This window comes from Grampus griseus (assembly GCF_964374135.1).
Source record: "Grampus griseus genome assembly, chromosome: 1".
Taxonomy (NCBI): domain Eukaryota; kingdom Metazoa; phylum Chordata; class Mammalia; order Artiodactyla; family Delphinidae; genus Grampus; species Grampus griseus.
The window spans coordinates 164,296,411-164,312,870 of record NC_139017.1 but is presented as its reverse complement, the minus strand read 5'-3'; the positions used below and the strand labels follow the sequence as shown (position 1 = coordinate 164,312,870).

Here is a 16,460-nt window from a genome sequence, read left to right as displayed (position 1 = left end):
GCTACTGGCATCTGGTGGGTAGAGGCCCAGGATGCTGCTAAACATCCTGCAATGTGCAAGATACCTCCCAACAGAGAACATCTGCCCCAATGTAAACAGCGCCAATCTTGAGAAACCCTTCCATTCTCGGAGGTTTTGTGGTAACTCTTGGGCTCAAAATAACAACATGTAGTAAAAATAGCGAGCAGGGTCCTGCTGCAGCAGGGCTGCTGACCCTCGGAGTGCCCCCAGGAAAATTGCTTGCCTCCTGGAAGCCTTGGCAGCCACCACAGTTTGGAGGTAGATCTGAATTTGAGAGTCAGCGTCTCCACTCATTTGCTGTAAGACTTTGGGCAAGTCAGTTAACCTCTCTGAGCCTCCATTTCTTTTTTTTTTTTTTTTTTTTTCACGGTACGCGGTCCTCTCACTGTTGTGGCCTCTCCTGTTGCGGAGCACAGGCTCCGGGTGTGCAGGCTCAGTGGCCATGGCTTACAGGCCTAGCTTCTCCGTGGCATGTGGGATCTTCCCCGACCGGGGCACGAACCCGTGTCCCCTGCATCGGCAGGCGGACTCTCAACCACTGCGCCACCAGGGAAGCGCTGAGCCTCCATTTCTTATCAGCAAAGTGGAGATAAAAGACCCGCCTTGTCGTATTGGTTAAATGAGAAAACATATGAATGCACAGCGCCTGAGTCTTCATTAGCGTCCCCTTAAATGTTAGTTTCCTTTCCTTCCTGATCAGAATGTCGGGGTGGAATTATTTTCCTCTGACATATTCACTTAGGGGCATCAACTCTTTAACCTTGTGCCTATTTCCCTTGGGGACAGTGGGACACCTGAAGATTTATGTAAGAACTCAGGTGTAGTTTGAGGACTCCGTGGCTGGGCCCTTGGCTTGAGCCCAAAGACTGAGGGGCAAATGGAAGGCACAGGTCACGTTCCAGCTCTCGGTCAGTCTCAACCAGGATACCCACTGGTCTCTTTCTCCCACTGACTCCTGGCACGGCCTGTGCCACCCTATTGGCACTAGGTGTAAATCTGCCTTGTGACAAGTTTCATCTGGGATTTCTATTTATAACTCTTCGTCCATGAAACTTATCAGACTTTCAGGTCTTGGCCTGGAAGCTCCTTGAGGCACCTTTCTTTACGATGTGGGCCACAAAAATAAGAAACAAAGGATGTTCAAGCCAGAAATTGACAGATGGGTAAATAAGACTTAGTAGATGTGGTGGGCCTGGAACCCCAACTTCCAGAGCCACGGGCCACTGCCTTTTCCATAGGACTTCAATCTTATGTTGCTCAGCCACCTCTCTGATCAGGCTGGACCAGGCGTGAGGGGGGATGAGCCCCACTAAATACTGATGGAAGGAAAGATTCTTTTTAATTTTTTTTTTTTAATTTTTGACTGCGTTGGGTCTTGGTTGCTGCACGCGGGCTTTCTCTATTTGTGGTGAGCGGGGGCTACTCTTCATTGCGGTGCGCGGGCTTCTCATTGCAGTGGCTTCTCTTGTTGCGGAGCACGGGCTCTAGGCGTGTGAGCTTCAGTAGTTGTGGCACGCGGGCTCAGTAGTTGTGGCTTGCGGGCTCTAGAGCACAGGCTCAGTAGTTGTGGTGCACGGGCTCAGCTGCTCCGCAGCATGTGGGATTTTCCCTGGACCAGGGTTCGAACCTGCATCCCCTGCATTGGCAGGCGGATTCCCAGCCACTGCACCACCAGGGAAGTCTCAGCAAAGATTCTTAAAGGAAATAATTCCGTTTCTCATCCTCTTTGTCTGAGCTCTAGATACATGATCCCCATGGCCCATCTTTGAATCGTCTCAGAGCTGTGTACATGGTGGGCGCTGGTTGAATGAATGACAGGGAACATGGACAGAACAAGTGGGAGGATGACTGCGTGCACAGTGGGTGGGTGGGTGCACGAGTGGATGGGAGGATGGAAAAGTAGATGGATGAGTGGAACAAGAAATGGTCTTCCTAATTTCTGGGGACCAACCACAAGGAACATGTATTCAGTATGTAATTGTGTCTGGCCCCAAGTTCAAGATGGCATTATGCCAACTCAGACCCCACCTTTGGAAGCTGTGACACACAATGGGACAGAGTCAAGCACACGCAGGGTAGATGGAGTGGGGGGAGATGATGTGGAACCCAACAGGAATGGAGGGTGTAGGAGGGGCCAGTTAAGATTCAGGCAGACTGGGGTTACTATGTACTCAACAGAGCATTTGGAGGTTCCTAGGGGTCCCGTGTGCAATGCTGCTGCCGTGTCAAAACCCCTCTGTGGAGTTCTTCTCGGTTTGTTCTAGTCTCACCTGCCTTCCAGCCTGAATTGCACACACTGTCTCCCAATATCCCCCAAGTAGGTAGCTACAAAGAAAGATGAGCTTTTGGAAGACACTGGTTCTTGAGGTAAGCTATGCATGGCTGATCCACGCAATAGAACCACAAGTTGGAAAGGCCCTTAGAGATCGTCTCCAAACTGGGCCATTTTACAGGTGGGAAAACCAAGGTCCAGGGAGGGGAGATGACTTTCCAAAGTTGTATGGCAAAGAGTAACAAAGGGGACCCAGGTGTCCTGATTCTCACCCCAAGTTACGAGTTCATTATTGCTCTTTTGCTGCACCCAGCAGCCCCCGTGCCCTACCAGTCCCATTAGGATTTTTGCCTCCCTGGGGGTAGTTTCACTATTTCCTCTGTCTCTACACTCAGCGGAAATGAAGGAGAAGGTCAAACCTCTGGAAGTTTTGAGGTATCCCTCCTCAGGTCCCCTCCTTGGGACATCAGCCTTCATGGCCTGGCTCCTTGACCTTCCTGTTCATACTTGAGCTTGAGCAAATGCAGCAAACACTTGGCCAGGTGGAGAACTGGGGTCTCCAAGAAGAGGAGGGAGAACACAGACTGGGGACAGGAAGGAAAGGAGAAGAGAGGCTGGGATGGACATTCACCCATCACCCACCATCCAGCAGGCACTGTGCTGGACAGTTATAACATCTCATTTATTCTCATAACCCAGCAAGATAGGGAGTGTTATTCTTGCTTTATAAATGAGAACACTGAAGCCTAGAGAAGTGGCTTGGCTTGGAGAGCCGGTCAGCAGGGAACCCAAGAATAAAATTCAGGGCTACCTGACCCCGAAGCCCTTGCTGGGTCCTGAGTTCCTAGACAACATGCTCTGTCACAGACCGTCAAGAGTTCTCAGGAGCCACCCAGCAGGAGCTGGAGTTCCTCTCCTGAGGGCCCAATCAACAAGGTCAAGGCTAACAGGGATCAATGCAAAGTCCTGCCCTTAAGTTCAAAAAGACAGCTGCACAGGAGTGTAATGGAGTTCTGGTTACTGGACCGCAGCTCATCATAACACTGTCACCATGCATAATGCGGCCGTTATTGCCTTCTAGTTCCATTGCACTTTGAGTGTAGGAAGCCCTTGTACTTACTGATCTTAGGGCTTTGACCGTAAACAAGCACAAGAATAAGTCAGAAAGAGGCTTGCGGGTGTCCCAGCAGGGTCTGGGTGGAGCAGGGTCTGTGGCTGCCTGTAAAGCGAATGGGCTATTTGCCTGCATTCATCCAGTGCAATATCAATAGGTTTTGTGTGCAGCCACTGTGCTGAATATATCACATGTTTTATCTCATTTAATTCTCACACAACTCTATGAAGTTTGTAATTCCTGTTTTACAGATCAGAAAACTAAGAAGTGAAGACAGTTGATGGAGGTCACACAGCTAGTAAATAGTAGAATTCAGGCTCAGGTCTGATAATTGTCAAGAAAAATGTCGTTGTGGAGAGTTCAGGCCCCCTCTGGAGTCATGTATCCAGTTTGGGGTGTTATATTTAAGGAAGACAGAGAAACAAGGAACCCATCCATGAGGGAGACTATCACCCTAAAGATTGTTTGAAGGAGCTGAGAATATTTATCCCGGAGAAGAAAATCATCAGAGAACATACAGTTGCTGTTTACAAGGGCAGAGAGCTCCTCTACTTAGAAACAGGTTGGGTTCACCAACGATTTGTTGGTTAAGTCCGAAAGGACATACTATAGCCAACTGCTATTGCCACCTACTGGTGGGAGATAAAATTGATGTGCTGATTTCAGCTACCGTAACTGTACCATTCATAGAACTTAACTTTTCATACATAGAAGGGCTTTTAAGCATGATCCTTGTCATGTGTAAGAAGTAGCAGATTACCTTTGTGGGAAGAGAATTAGGACAAATGGGTTAAAATCACAAGGGGACAGCTTTTGGTTCCAAAATGAAAGTTAATTTTCTGATAATGAACACAAATTTATCAAGGGACTGCTCGGGACTAGTGAGGTTCTTGTCTGTGAGAGAAACCAAGTCATGCTGAATCTCCCATCTCTCAGGTGAATGGGAGAAATCGATCCCAATGTTTTGGTGGGTCTCAGGCATTCATGGCTTACCTATTCTGAGCTATAGTTGGACGTTTGGGTAGGGGTCTGCCAGGGTTGATAGCATCTGGGCTGTCTTATCCAGGGAGGAACTTTTAGGCTAGGCCAGAGGGAAGGAGGGTACCACAGGGGCAGAGCAGAAGGGGGAAATATTTTGGACAGGTGGGGTCTGGCAACATTTATCCTCCAGTTATGGCCCTTACACTTAACCAAGGAACAGTCAGAGAGGGGTGGTTCAGTGAGGTCCGTGATCCTCCATCGCTTCCCAAACTGACCTCCCACACGGGGCCATTTGTAAACAACCCAAGGGAAAAGTTTCTTATAGATTCTGCAAATGAGATTAAGGCTCGGCTGGAGACAGAGGTTCAGAGTATAGGCAAGGTCAGGGACCAGTCAGGTAGGACCAGTCTGGGTCAGGGTTAGATCAAGGGCTCTGGTTCTCTGTGCCACAGCCTGTGAGGTTTGTCCCCAGATCCACTGGGAGGCAGTCCAGTGAGAGTTTATGGAGAAGGGGCTGTGAAATCAGACAGACCCTAGCTTGAATCCTAGCATGGCTACATATTAGCCTTGTGAGCTTAGATTGATTTCTTCTCTGATCTGAGTCTCAGTTTCCTCATCTGTAGAGTGGGCACAGTGACTGCACCCTCCTAACCAGAAAGGTATGAGGATTAAATGAGACCTCCCACATAAATCACTGAGTGCAGTGCCTGGGGCACATAGTATATTATTATTATTATTATTAATTATTAAATTAACCTCTGTCAATGAAAACTAGCTTCGCCCTCCCTGTATGCTCCCCCATTTTCTGTGGCCATGGATCCCGGTCATGGGCACACTTGATACTGAAATCCCCTGCTGGATCTCACTTGGTTAACAAGAATTGCAGAGGCCCCACACATGAAAACACCCACATCCTTAGCCATCAACGCTCCACCACCCTCCCTCCCACCTTCTCTGATGTGGCAGGAACAGAGACGTAATTAAAGCCCTCGGTCCTTAGATGGGACAAGATATGCTCTGGGATTACTCACTGTTATCTCAGAAAGAAGAGTAGCCGGGCCCATCTGAAAAGGAGTCACACCTGGCACTTGGCACCCAGGAGGTCACCCTGAAGGACCTGCAGAGGAGCCTGTGTCCTGGTGGCCTTAGGCGGCTCCATTACTGGTCAGTATGTGTCTGTGAGTACATGTGTGTGGGTTCCTGTAGTGACTGTTCATTCCCCCCCTCCCCACCGATGTGTACCAGGGGCAGGTGGTGTAGAGGGAAGGATATAGTCTTTGAAGTTTGCAGAACCAAGTTCATATGCCAAGGCTGCAGCCTCCAGGCTGTATGAGCATGGAAAGTCTCAGGGTCCTCATTTGAAACAAGGGGAGAGGAAAACCTACTTTACATGGCATTTGCTAATTAAATCAGAGGATGGATAAAAATATCTGGCACAAGGTCTTGGCATGTGGCAGACACTCGGATGGTGGCTTCCGTCATCTTTGTGCATGTTGGTTTAACAGGGGATGTGTCCATGGTAGGGTTTAGTTTATCTAGTGATTATGCCATGTCTCTCTCCTTGAATGACCTTTGACCAATGGCCACCTATTTGCCTCTTCTTAATGTTTTTGTTTTTATTTTTGTTTTTCTCTCTTTTTTGTGTTTAAAAGGAATTGTGAGAAAGCGTTACTGGTGAGTGTCCTCAGCTTGATATTGGTGGGGATAGAAGCAGAGCGTCTGGGCAAATGCATATTAAAACCCTTTATGTGCTGAGATGGGGAGTGTGTATATGTGTGTGTTGAGGGAGGGGTTCAGCCACCTCTCCTTAGGAGTAGGAGTGGGGGTCGGGGGCTGGGGAAGAATTTTATTCCATGTTCGCAAATTGGTCCATACCTATTTTTTTTTTAAATAAATTTATTTATTTATTTTTGGCCGCATTGGGTCTTCATTGCTGCATGCGGGCTTTTCTCTAGTTGTGGCGAGCGGGGGCTACTCTTTGTTGCGGTGCGCAGGCTTCTCATTGCGGTGTCTTCTCTTGTTGCGGAGCGCAGGGTCTAGGTGCACGGGCTTCGGTAGTTGTGGCGCGTGGGCTCAGTAGTTGTGGTACACGGGCTTAGTTGCTCCACGGCATGTGGGATCTTCCCAGACCAGGGCTCGAACCCGTGTCCCCTGCATTGGCAGGTGGATTCTTAACCACTGAGCCACCAGGGAAGCCTGGTCCATACCTATTTTTACATTTTTTTTTTTTTTTTTTGGTACGCGGGCCTCTCACTGCTGTGGCCTCTCCCGTTGCAGAGCACAGGCTCCAGACACGCAGGCTCAGCGGCCATGGCTCACGGGCCCAGCCACTCCGCAGCATGTGGGATCTTCCCGGACCAGGGCACGAACCCGTGTCCCCTGCATCGGCAGGCAGACTCTCAACCACTGCGCCACCAGGGAAGCCCCATACCTATTTTTATAGAAAGAATTTTTTTTCCTGTTTTGAGCTCCTGTCTCTAATTAGTTCAGCAAGTATTCACTGACACCCACTAAAATCCTGAGGGCTATCTACCATTTACTGAGCACTTAAAAGCACTTTCCATACTTAACCTTGATCCCTCATTTCCCTTGGGAAGAGCTACCTCATTTTACAAACAGCAACCCCAGCTGGGAGAGGTTCAGCCACTCACTCAAGTCCTTCCACCGGCAAAGGTGAGGAGAGCCAGACAGGAGTGAAAAGAACCAGAAACAGTCTCTACCTCAACGGCCTGACCATGAACGTGGCAAGTTGACTGCCAGACACAGCAACTGAGACACGAGCTGTGGTGGTGCTTCTCTGCAGGGCACTGCTATGGGAGGATGGAGGGCAGCATCGCTAATTCCATCTGGCGGGAAGTCTTCCTGAAGGTGACTGGGCTGAGTCTGGAAGGTTCTGTTCCTTTTGGAGGGGGAGCGGGCCATGGAGCATGGCCAGCAACCCAGGTCTGTTTAAGATAGTCGGGAGACAGGAAGCCCAGCCAGGCTGAAAGGTTGAAAGGTTGGCCGGCGTGGGGACATCAGAGTCACAGACACGTCCTTCAGGAAGCCTGAGTTGTGAAAGTCCTGAGGATTGGGTTTTTGGGAGGAGGGGACAGACATAGCTGGGGGTGGAGCAGTAGTTTAGGCAGGATCTCGAGACTTAAAGGAGGGCAGAGAAAGTAAAGGCAGAGCCTGTCCTGTGGATCAGCAGGGCCTGGCCGCACAGGGTCATTCTGAGGCTGAGGCCCTTGTTGGGAGGGTTGGCAGGGGAACAGGTCATAGCCACCAGAGCCCCCAGCCTGGCTGCAGATGACCTGACCCCACTTGGAGGGGTGCTGACTCCCGCTTCCATCATGAGCTGGCAGAGTTGGGGGACCTCGGAAGCCAAAGCCTGGGGCCGCAGCCCAGAGACAGCAAAGACCAGGAACGACGGGGGAGGATGGAGTGGCCCGTTGTCCCAGCAATTTGGCAGAGGTTGGTAGGAGGAACAAGGAGGCTGAAATGGAGGGTGGAAACAGCCAGTGAAGGGCTTTCGCTGCCAGATATAGACGTGTGGGTACCGTGGAGATGATTGTTTTTTGAGCCCGAGAATGCTATGGTCAAACCTACTGTCTCTCTCACTCTCACCAGAATGTGAGCTTCCGGAGTCAAGGAGTTTGCCTTTGGGCCAAGCTCCACGTCTTCGTAGCTGTGTGACTTTGGTCGATTCACTCAACCACTCTGAGCCTCAGTTTCTCAGCAGCAAAATGTGATGATTGAGAGCATTAAGGAAGCTGACAGATGGCATTTGTGAAGACAGCCTTGTGCATGGGAGATGCTCTCTTCCCATTGAGGGTTTTGCGCAACCACACCTGTGTTCTCTCTCCTCCACCCCCATCCCCAGACCACACTCATCCTTCAAGGCCCATTCAAATTGATCTCCTCCTTGAAATCATTCTTCACAACCCAATGGCTCATGTCACTGACTGCTTAATAATCAAGTAACCATAATTTTTTTCATTTGCTTTTATTCTTTCCTCCTTAGATTGTAAAGCTTTTGAAAGCAGGAACACAATTTCAAGCACGGTTGTGGGGTGACCAAAGCCCCACTAGCGTGGGAAGTAGACGCCCGGGGTTCAGTTCTTCTAGGTAAACTTGGGGCTCCACATGGCACTGGGGGCTTCAGTTTCATCAGTCAAATGGCAACGATAACCTCCCTCACAGTTTCCAGAAGATCAATTTAGACATTCTGTGTGAAACATAGTTAGGAGGAGTTGAATAAATATTGTTGAATGAATTGAAACTGCTTTGTAAAATGAAGTTCTTTACAAATGTCAGACCTTATTTTTAATTCCCCATAGTGTATAGTAAAAGGCCTTATCTTTAATTGCTGCTGAGAGAAACTGCATGCTTAAATATTTTCTCCTGTCACCCAGATGAAGACCAAAAGAGGCATCATACAGGGGTTATAAAGATTACTCTGGTTTTAAATGATATTTCATCTTCCTTCTCAGCAGGTCGAGATGACCACAGCTACCCCTTTGGGGAGTACCACCTTCTTCTCATTGAACATGACCACCAGAGGAGAAGACTTTCTGTACAAGAGTAAGGTCAACTTAGCTTGGCGGCCAGGGGAGCGAGGGCGGGACAGGTGTTGTGGTCAGCTCCTGGTGTCGAGGTCAAGAGCGTGGGCCCTGGAGACACACTGCCTGGGTCTCAGTCTCAGTAATATACCACTTGCCAACTACATGACCCTGAGCACATGACTTCACTGCTCTGGGCCTGATTTCCTCATTTATAAGATGGGAATATTAACAATGCTGCCACATAGGTAGGTGTGAAAGCTAGAAGGGATAATCCATGTAAAAAACGTAGCATAGCCTCTGTGCGAATGAAACATACTAAGTACCTAATGAGTATTATTATTATTATTACTATTATTTTCATTAGGGAGTTTGGGGGCTTAGAAGGCGATGGAGATTTCTATCTCTTGTAAGATGGCCCTACACGAGTCACCTTAAAATGCAGCTACTTTCGTACTAGTTTTGCAAAGCAAAGACATCCCATCAATTTACCAAAGAGTAAATGAATGTAGGTAGGAAGAGTTAGTTCTGGGGAGACATTTGCCAAGAACAAGGGGTCCCTAGAAGGAAAAATTTGAGGACCATTCTTCAGAAAACCAACTGACTGTATTAGGTGAAATTTGGGTCCATTTCAGTCATCTCAGGCGACCTGGTACATACCTCCATGAATGGAATAGGCCTCCCAACACACATGGAGCAGTGAGGAACAGTGTTAAACAGCTACAGGCTGGGGTACTCGCAGGAAGCTGGGTTAATGGCAGGATGTGGCTCTTCTATGGAGACCCAGAGAGGGTCGCTCTTGGGACAGGGTCCCACATGTTAGCCTGCTCTTGCTGGGTGGGGAGACCTACAGAGGCCTGCTGAGATATGTCTCAAAACAGTCCTGAAGTGGAATGCAGGGTAGATAGAATCACTGTCAGCAAGATGGGAATAATACTGTTTTCGTTTAACTAAAAGTCATGGCTCTCAACTAGGCAATTTTGCCCCCTAAATAAGGTTGCCAGATTTAGCAACTAAAAGTACAGGATACCAATTAAATTTGAATTTAAGATAAACAATTCGGCTTCCCTGGTGGCGCAGTGGTTGAGAGTCCGCCTGCCGATGCAGGGGACACGGGTTCGTGCCCCGGTCCCGGAAGATCCCACATGCCGTGGAGCGGCTGGGCCCGTGAGCCATGGCCGCTAAGCCTGCGCGTCCGGAGCCTGTGCTCTGCAATAGGAGAGGCCACAACAGTGAGAGGCCCGCGTACCGCAAAAAAAAAAAAAGATAAACAATTAATAGATTTTTAGTATAAGGATATACCTTGCAATATTTTGAAATTATTCATTGTTTATCAGATATTCTAATTTAATGGGTATTCTGTATTTTATCTGGCAACCCTACCACCAGGAGACACTTGGCAATGTCTGAAGACATTTTTGCTTGTCACAACTGGGAGTGTGGGAGGAGAAGTGCTACTGGTATCTAGTGAGTACAGGCCAGGGATGCTGGTAACTACCCTGCAAGGCACAGGACAGTCCCCACAACAGAGAATTATCCAGCCGAGGTTGAAAAACCCGCTGGACTCCCCAGGAAGGAAAGAAAAACAAGTAACACCATGATGGATTCCCCACCCCCTCCCTTTTTCCCTCTGTCCTTCTTCCTATGAATAAATGCACAGTTGTTGTTGTTTTTTAAGTAAACTTTTTATAAAAGCATTACATATGTTCGAAAAAGTGCCCAAATGATAAGTGCACAGCTGGACGAATTTTCACAAAGTGCACACAGCTGTGTAGCCAGCCCCGCAGATGAAGAATCAGGCCACCATCCGTGTTTCAGAAGTTCTGGTGCCCTTTGCCATCACTATCCCCCACCCACTCAAGGGAACCCACTGTTCTGACTTCTACCACCATAGATTAATTCTACCTTGGTTTTGAACTTTGTATTCGTGGAATCATACCACGAATGATTTGTTCAATGTTATGTCTGTATGCACATATTTAATGGTTGCAACATAATGTATATGTATGTATGTGTATATAATATCATATTCTATATTCCACACTTTTCTATCATCGAAAGTGTTCCATGTACCATAGTCTTCGTAATTATTATTTTAATTACAGTATATTTCATGGATAAGTGTGCTATACCTTATTAAACCCTTCCCATATTTAGAATATCAATAATGGAATAAACATTTTCATTCATATAGCTTTTTCTGTATTGGGGATTATTCCCTATGATTAATTCCCCAGAATCAAATAGATCGGTTTAAAGTATGAAGCTTGTTTATGATTCTTGATGTTTTCTGTATCAATTCTGGCAAGGCTGTTGATCTTGAACCTAATATTAGAATTTGACTTTGGGACTGGGAGCTGATATTGAAATTAGAATCTGAGATATGAAGCTACAAGGACATTCATCATAGCCATGTTTTTAATAGTGTAAAATTGAATGCAACATAAATATCCTCAATAAAGAATTGGTAAACAAATTATGGCACAGGCAAACAGTGGAGTACTATACAGCCTTCAAGAGTCATGAAGAGAAATATGTACTTACATAGCAAAAGGATCAGGGTATTTTGTTGTAAAACGGTATATGGAATATGGTTCCATTTTTATCAAGTGCATATTTTTCCATATTTATGAATATTTTCTTAAGATGGATTTTCAGACATAGGATTAATAAATTATTCTAAAAGATGATAGATAAATATGCATATATGCAAAAACATGATCACATTGGCGAATGTATACGTATGTAGACTATCAGTGGCTCTTGGGGTAATGAGGTCTTCATCTTCTCCTCCTCTTTGGCTTGTATGTCTATTTTCAAAATTATCTACACAGGGCACAGGGCTATTGTTGTTGCCCATGTGTGTCCTGTAGGGAAAAAAAATTATCTACAAAAACCACATATTACTTTTATATCATCTGAAAGAAGGAAGGATGTTTTATTTCACAAAAGTAGTTCAAGGCTATCTTGGGGATGATAAGAGCAGGGCTTAGCCTAAGGCAGGATTTTGGCAGGGCAGGTGCTGAGGATATGGCCCTCCAAGTCCCATTGGAGGCAGAGGTACACTGCCACTCTAGATGTGACTCTGTCCTGGGGTCAGCAGTGAGTATGCCAGGATTTCACGTTCTCTCCTCTCCTTGACCCAGTGAGGATGCCAGGTGTTGTGTCTTCCTCCCAGCCTCCGAATCCTTCCTTGCATTTCAGTTTGCACGTTAGCCATCCCCACTCCTCTCTTCCTCGTAGGTTCGGGAGCCATCGTTGCCGCCATTGTGGTGGTTGTCATCATCATCTTCACCGTGGTTCTGATCTTGCTGAAGATGTACAACAGGTATGGGATGCCCTGGGCTTTGGAACTGTCTGGTCCCTTCAGTGATGCCAGAATGAATGGGAAGTAATGTTTGTGGGTGCCTATTATGTGCACAGCAGTATCTATGAGTCCATCATCAAACGCTCTAACCCTTTGTGGGTCCTTTTTTGCTGTCTGTTCTACTGGAAGAACTTCACAGTGACCATATATTTTTGTATTTGGAGAAATATTTTTAAAATATAATAATATAATGACAATGATAATAACCTTGAGCTGTGTAGTAAACTCTTATCTGTAATTTACAAATAAGAGAGGAGTGTTTCAATCCTCTTCTGGAGAGCCCTCTGCTAGGTTGTATTGTGTGGACCACATGAGTATTTGAGGTGACAAATTCTGAAATGCACATACCTGTGACTTTACTTTCTGGGACCAAATAAGAGGAAATAAAATCATATAAATTGTAAGAAGAGTAACTGCTGTGTTATCACCTTATGTGTTATCACCTGTAGTCACAGCTTTGCTAGAAGATTATTCTTTTCAGTGAATAAATCAAAATTAAAAGACTAAATTCAATTACATCCTAGAAGACCTGGAAGCCATTAAAAATATTGTATAAATGTATAAATTGATGAGGAAAGTTGTTTACAACATATTGTCAAAATTTACAAAGCAGTATGTACGTCATTTTTTTAAAATTAATTTATTTTTTGGCTACGTCAGGTCTTAGTTGTGGCAGATGGGATCTTTCGTTGTGGCTAGTGGCTCTTCGTTGCGGTGTGCAGCTTCTCTCTAGTTGTGGCGCACAGGCTCAAGGGTGCGTAGGCTCAGTAGTTGTGGTGTGTGGGCTTAAGTACCCTGCAGCATATGGGATCTTAGTTCCCCTACAAGGGATCTAACCTGCGTCCCCTGCATTGGAAGGTGGATTCTTAACCACTGGACCACCAGGGAAGTCCCTAAAGCAGTATGTACATTATGATCATACACATGGGTTACGCACATGCACCCAGGAAAAGTTCAAATGATATACCGCAAGGTGTTAACAACCAGTATGTCTGCATGATTGGATTGCTAGTAGGTTAGTTGGTTGGTTGGTTTTTGCAAGGTCAAGTGGTGTGCTTCTTTATTTCTGCATTGTTTTTATAATAATATTAATGTATTTATTAGGGTAGCTAACATATATTGATCTCTTACTATGTGCTGGGCACGGTTCTAAGCTCTTGACATGTATTAACTCATTAGGTCTTCATAACAGCACCACAAAGTGGGTGCTTCTATATCCCCAATTTTATAGGTGTGAAACAGGCACAGGAAGATTAAGTAACATGCCTGAATTTACTCAGCCCTAATTGGCAGAGTTGGGATTCAAACCCCGTTCATCTCGTTTCAGAGAAAATGTTCCCACCAGTACACATATAATAACAATAATAACATTTCATATGTTATTTTAAAAAATCTTTGGGCTGTTACAGTTTGGGTCTATTTCAAACCAGGAAGTGGCATCAGACCCCAGGTTCTACCCGCCGTTCCTCTCCATCATTGCTGGAGCTCTAAACCCCTTTTCTAGGTTGAAATTTGGCTGGAGACTCTACTCACCCCATCCTGTGTACAATGATACGTGGGCTGGGAATTGAGAAACCTGGGTTCAGTCTTTGGTCTGTCAAAAGCAGGCAAGTCATTTAGCCTCGCTGTGCTTTGATCTTATCATCTTTAAAATGGAAGTGTCTCTAAATAGACATTTCTCCAAAGAAATGGACAATAGACACATGAAAAGATGCTCAACATTGCTAAATATTAGAGAAATGCAAACCACAGCCACAGTGAGGCATGTCCTCACACTGGTCAGAACGGCCATAATTAAAAAGTCTACTGGACTTCCTTGGTGGTCCAGTGGTTAAGAATCCACCTGCCAATGCAAGGGACACGGGTTCGATCCCTGGTCCGGGAAGATCCAACAAGCTGTGGGGCAACTAAGCCCATGTGCCACAACTACTGAGCCTGTGCTCTAGAGCCCGAGAGCTGCAACTACTGAAGCCCGTGCACTCTGCGCCCACGTGCTGCAACTACTGAGCCCGTGTGCTGCAACTACTGAAGCCCACACACTTAGAGCCCATGCTCTGCAATAAGAGAAGCCACCGCAATGAGAAGCCTGCGCACCTCGATGAAGAGTAGCCCCCGCTCACTGCAACTAGAGAAAGCCCGTGTGCAGCAACAAAGACCCAATGCAGCCAAAAAAAAAAAAAAAAAAATCAGTTAAAAAAAAAGTTAGGGCTTCCCTGGTGGTGCAGTGGTTGAGAGTCCGCCTGCCAATGCAGGGGACATGGGTTCGTGCCCCGGTCCGGGAAGATCCCACATGCTGCGGAGTGGCTGGGCCCGTGAGCCATGGCTGTTGAGCCTGCGCATCCGGAGCCTATGCTCCACAACGGGAGAGGCCACAACAGTGAGAGGCCTGCGTACCGCAAAAAAAAAAAAAGTTAAAAAAATAAGTCTACAAATAATAAATGCCGGAGAGAGTGTGTAGAACAGGGAACCCTCCTCCACTGTTGGTGGGAATGTAAGTTGGTACAGCCACTATGGAAAACAGTGTGGAGGTTCCTTAAAAAACTTAAAATAGAGTTACCATGTGATCTAGCAATTCCACTCCTGGGCATATATGGAGAAAACTATAATTCAAAAAGATACCTGCACCCCAGTGTTCATAGCAACACTATTTACAATAGCTGAGACATGGAAGCAACCTAAATGTCCACTGACAGATGAACGGATAAAGAAGATGTGGTATGTATACACAATGGAATACTACTCAGCCATAAGAAAGAATGAAATAATGCCACTTGCAGCAACGTGGATGGACCTAGAGATCATCATACCAAGTGAAGTAAGTCAGACAGAGAAAGACAAATATCATGATATTACTTATATATGGAATCTAAAATATGATACAAATGAGCTTATTTACAAAACAGACTCACAGACATAGAAAACAAATTTATGGTTACCAAAGGGAAAAGGCAGGGGTTGGGGGAGAGGGGTAAATTAGGAGTTTGGGATTAGCAGATACAAACAAAATAGATAAACAACAAGGTCCTACTGTATAGCACAGGGAACTATATTCAATATCTTATAACAACCTATAATGGAAAAGAATATGAAAAAAATATATATATATATGTAACTGAATCACTTTGCTGTACACAAGAAATTAACACAACATTGTAAATCAACTATACTTCAATAAAAGAAAAGGATAGGGGGACTTCTCTGGTGGCGCAGCGGTTACGAATCCGCCTGCCGGTGCAGGGGACATGGGTTCAAGCCCTGGTCCAGGAAGATCCCACATGCTGCGGGGCAACTAAGCCCGTGCGCCACAACTACTGAAGCCCGTGCGCCTAGAGCCCGTGCTCCGCAACAAGAGAAGCCACTGCAATGAGAAGCCCACGCACCACAATGAAGAGCAGCCCCCACTCGCCGCAACTGGAGAAAGCCTGCGCGCCACAACGAAGACCCAATGCAGCCAAAAAGCAAAGAAAAGAATAGGCAGAAATTTTAATTCAACAACAACAAAAATGGAAGGTTCTTAAAGTGTGATAATTGTGTTATGGTTACATTGCAGAATGCCCTTGTCCTTAGGAGTACTTAGTGTTGAAGTGGCATGATGTCTGCAACTAACTCACAAATGGTTCATGATTTTTTAAAAAACTGTGTGTGTGTGTCTGTGTGTGTGTGTAAATGGGGCAAGTAAAAGGAAGAAAGCAAATGTGGCAAATTGTTAACAGTTTGTCGATTGTTTAGTGAAGGGTATTCAGATATTAGTTGTACTATTTGTGTAACTTTTCTGAGGATTTGAAATTTTGAAAAAAGAAGCACGATAGGTCAACAAGATGAAATTTCATGTAGACATTCGAATGAGTGATTGTTGTTAGTTATTGAATTTTATGGCATATGAGATGAAAGCCAGGATATATGTTTGAAGTCCATTCTCTTCTCAACTGTGTAAAAAGTTCTTCAATATTTCCAGCAATAAACTTAGCAAGCATGATGAGGCTTCACGTTACAACTTTGAACAGAAAAAAAACGGAATAGCTTCATTTTGCCTTCAAAATAGCCACCTATCTGCTACTTTACTCATTCATTAATAGGAAAAAAAATAAAATTATCCAACCTAGGTTAAACAAAGAAACTGAAGGGTCAGACTACCTGATGTCTAAGATCCCTTCCAGTTGTAAG

General features: G+C 45.8%; 1 protein-coding gene across 2 annotated transcripts in view; it reads left to right on the top strand.

Moving 5' to 3' along the window:
• Positions 1–16,460, top strand: part of NCMAP (non-compact myelin associated protein) — a gene marked incomplete at its 5' end in the record, with an annotated part of 42,594 nt that overhangs the window by 23,018 nt on the left and 3,116 nt on the right. Inside the window, 2 exons of one of the 2 annotated variants that reach the window (XM_082662336.1) lie at positions 8,861–8,951; positions 12,173–12,257. In XM_082662336.1, the coding sequence (XP_082518462.1) occupies positions 8,870–8,951; positions 12,173–12,257 (167 nt within the window). Of the gene's footprint in view, positions 1–8,836; positions 8,952–12,172; positions 12,258–16,460 lie in introns of those variants that run through there. The other variant, XM_082662335.1, reaches the window with a different exon arrangement.